Below are 2,329 nucleotides of genomic sequence, written 5' to 3'. Positions count from 1 at the left end.
GTCTTCAGACTGTCGTCAGACTGTCGTCAGACTGTTTTCAGACCGTCTTCAAACGTTTTCAGACTGTCTTCAAACTTGTTTTCAGACTGTCGTCAGACTGTCGTCAGACTGTCTTCAGACTGTTTTCAGACTGTCCTCAAACGTTTTCAGACTGTCTTCAAACTTGTTTTCAGACCGTCTTCAAACGTTTTCAGTCTGTCGTCAGACTGTTTTCAGACCGTCATCAGACTGTTTTCAGACCGTCGTCAGACTGTTTTCAGACCGTCGTCAGACTGTCTTCAGACCGTCTTCAGACTGTTTTCAGACCGTCATCAGACTGTTTTCAGACTGTCTACAGACTGTTTTCAGACTGTCTTCAGTCTGTCTACAGACTGTTTTCAGACTGTCTTCAGTCTGTCTACAGACTGTTTTCAGACCGTCGTCAGACTGTTTTCAGTCTGTCGTCAGACTGTTTTCAGACTGTCTTCAGTCTGTCATCAGACTGTTTTCAGACCGTCGTCAGACTGTTTTCAGACCGTCGTCAGACTGTTTTCAGACTGTCGTCAGACTGTCTTCAGACAGTCTTCAGACTGTCCTCAGACTGTCCTCAGACTGTCCTCAGACTGTCTTCAGAAGACTCAGTGTTAAAGACGCAGAGACTCACATCACATCAGGTTTAGTGAACAGGAAGTAAAGACTAGCTGTGGTGGCTCCTGTCGCTGCTAACACCGTGAAGCCCACCAGAGGGATGATCTGAAGACATGCAGAACCACCTTTACAGGTCCTTAACAACAAAAACAAAAACCACAAGAACCAAACAACAACAACAACCAAACAACAACAACAACCAAACAACAACAACAACCAAACAACAACAACAACCAAACAACAAGAACCAAACAACAAGAACCAAACAACAGGTCCTCACAGGGTCCAGTCTAACTCACCTCCTTCCTCTTCCTCAACAGCTGGAACAAAGACATGTCTGAAACTCTTCAGCACCTGCAGAGGACAGAGCTGTGAGTGAGGAGCAAACATGAGCATCATCCTGAGGACGGACCAGAGACCAGGTCTTGGACCAGGTCTTACCTGCACCTCTGAAGTCCCTGATGTCTCTGAGTCGTGCAGAGTGGAACAGGGACAGATGAAGGCTGGGTGGAGGKTTGGACGAGGTAAAAGGCACGTAGACAGATGCAGCTTCCTGTATTGTAATTCAGCTCTGATGGTAAAACCTGCACTTCATGTTAATGAATAGAGCCTCAGCGAGCAGCGCCCCCTGCTGTCACACTGAGGAACTGCTCCGTAAAAAACACAACTCTGAGTGGAGTGGGACTGATTTTATTAGAATCTGTTATCTGTGTGAACACATGAAGACAGCAGGGTGAGTCACGTGGGCGGAGTCAGATAAATCACGTGGGCGGAGTCAGATAAGCTTTGATCTGCTGAGCGCTGAGAGAAGGCCTCAGTTTACTGAGACAATGAAGGAAATGGGAGCGTTTGATGGTGGAAGCCTCCATGTTCTCCTCCAGCAGCGCCAGAAGAGCAGCCTGCAACACAGACAGAGAGAAGCTCTGAGCTCAGGTGTGTCTCTGCAGGTGTGTTTCTACCTGCAGCTGCTCCCCGCTCACCTCTTTGCARAGGTTCTCCAGGTCGGCTCCAGAGAACAGCTGAGTCGATGCAGCCAGCTCCTCCAGACACACGTCAGAGTCCACGGGCATGGAGGAGGTGCACACCTGCAGCACGGAGAGCCGGGCCTGAAAACACGAAAACACGCTGGGCTCAGGTCAGGGTTCAACACCATCRGCTTTTTTACCTGCCTGATATGAAAGGTTACCTGTCCGAAACAAAAAATGTTCAAAATTTGATCAAATATGAAAACTGTGTACTGTATGTGTACTATAAATATAATAACATGGTTACACACAGAGGTACATAATATATTTATAGTACACATACAGTACTATAAATATATTAACATGGTTACACACAGAGGTACAAAATTTATGACATCTGATTGAACAGATGCAAACATTTCAGACTGAGTCACTCAGTTGTTTTATCAAAAACCTTTTTTAGACCTTTCCAGTGTTTCTCCTACAGCAGAGGTTCTCAAACTGAGGAGATATCTTAAATAGGTATTTTGTCTTGTCAAAATATATTAAGAGATGTCTATTTATTTGTTTGATTCTTTCATTTATAAAAACAAAACAATATATACAGCATTAAAAAGACAAAGTAAACCCTACCCTGAATTAAAAGGGTGCAGAGTGAAGTAAAAAAACTCTTATTTTCAAAAATCAACAAACAAACAAAAAAGCTCAAGATCTCCAAATTTAAACAATTAGTAAAT

General features: G+C 44.2%; 2 protein-coding genes across 2 annotated transcripts in view; both read right to left on the bottom strand.

Annotated features, from left to right (window-relative positions):
• cunh15orf48 (chromosome unknown C15orf48 homolog) overlaps positions 1–1,267 on the bottom strand; it is a 6,247-nt gene extending 4,980 nt beyond the window's left edge. Inside the window, exons 1-3 of the mRNA XM_014029145.1 lie at positions 1,069–1,267; positions 927–981; positions 644–732 (exon numbers count right to left, since the gene is read on the bottom strand). Coding sequence (XP_013884599.1) covers positions 644–732; positions 927–962 — 125 coding nt within the window. The 5' untranslated portion in view covers positions 963–981; positions 1,069–1,267. The remainder of the gene's footprint in view (positions 1–643; positions 733–926; positions 982–1,068) is intronic.
• A 34-nt stretch (positions 1,268–1,301) lies between these two features.
• afg2b (AFG2 AAA ATPase homolog B) overlaps positions 1,302–2,329 on the bottom strand; it is a 7,809-nt gene continuing 6,781 nt past the window's right edge. Inside the window, exons 9-10 of the mRNA XM_014029143.1 lie at positions 1,608–1,733; positions 1,302–1,526 (exon numbers count right to left, since the gene is read on the bottom strand). Coding sequence (XP_013884597.1) covers positions 1,389–1,526; positions 1,608–1,733 — 264 coding nt within the window. The 3' untranslated portion in view covers positions 1,302–1,388. The remainder of the gene's footprint in view (positions 1,527–1,607; positions 1,734–2,329) is intronic.

This window comes from Austrofundulus limnaeus, unplaced genomic scaffold (genome assembly GCF_001266775.1).
Source record: "Austrofundulus limnaeus strain Quisiro unplaced genomic scaffold, Austrofundulus_limnaeus-1.0 Scaffold860, whole genome shotgun sequence".
NCBI classification, from domain to species: Eukaryota; Metazoa; Chordata; class Actinopteri; order Cyprinodontiformes; family Rivulidae; genus Austrofundulus; species Austrofundulus limnaeus.
The sequence above is the reverse complement of the archived record's forward strand: the minus strand, read 5'-3'. Positions and strand labels throughout refer to the sequence as shown.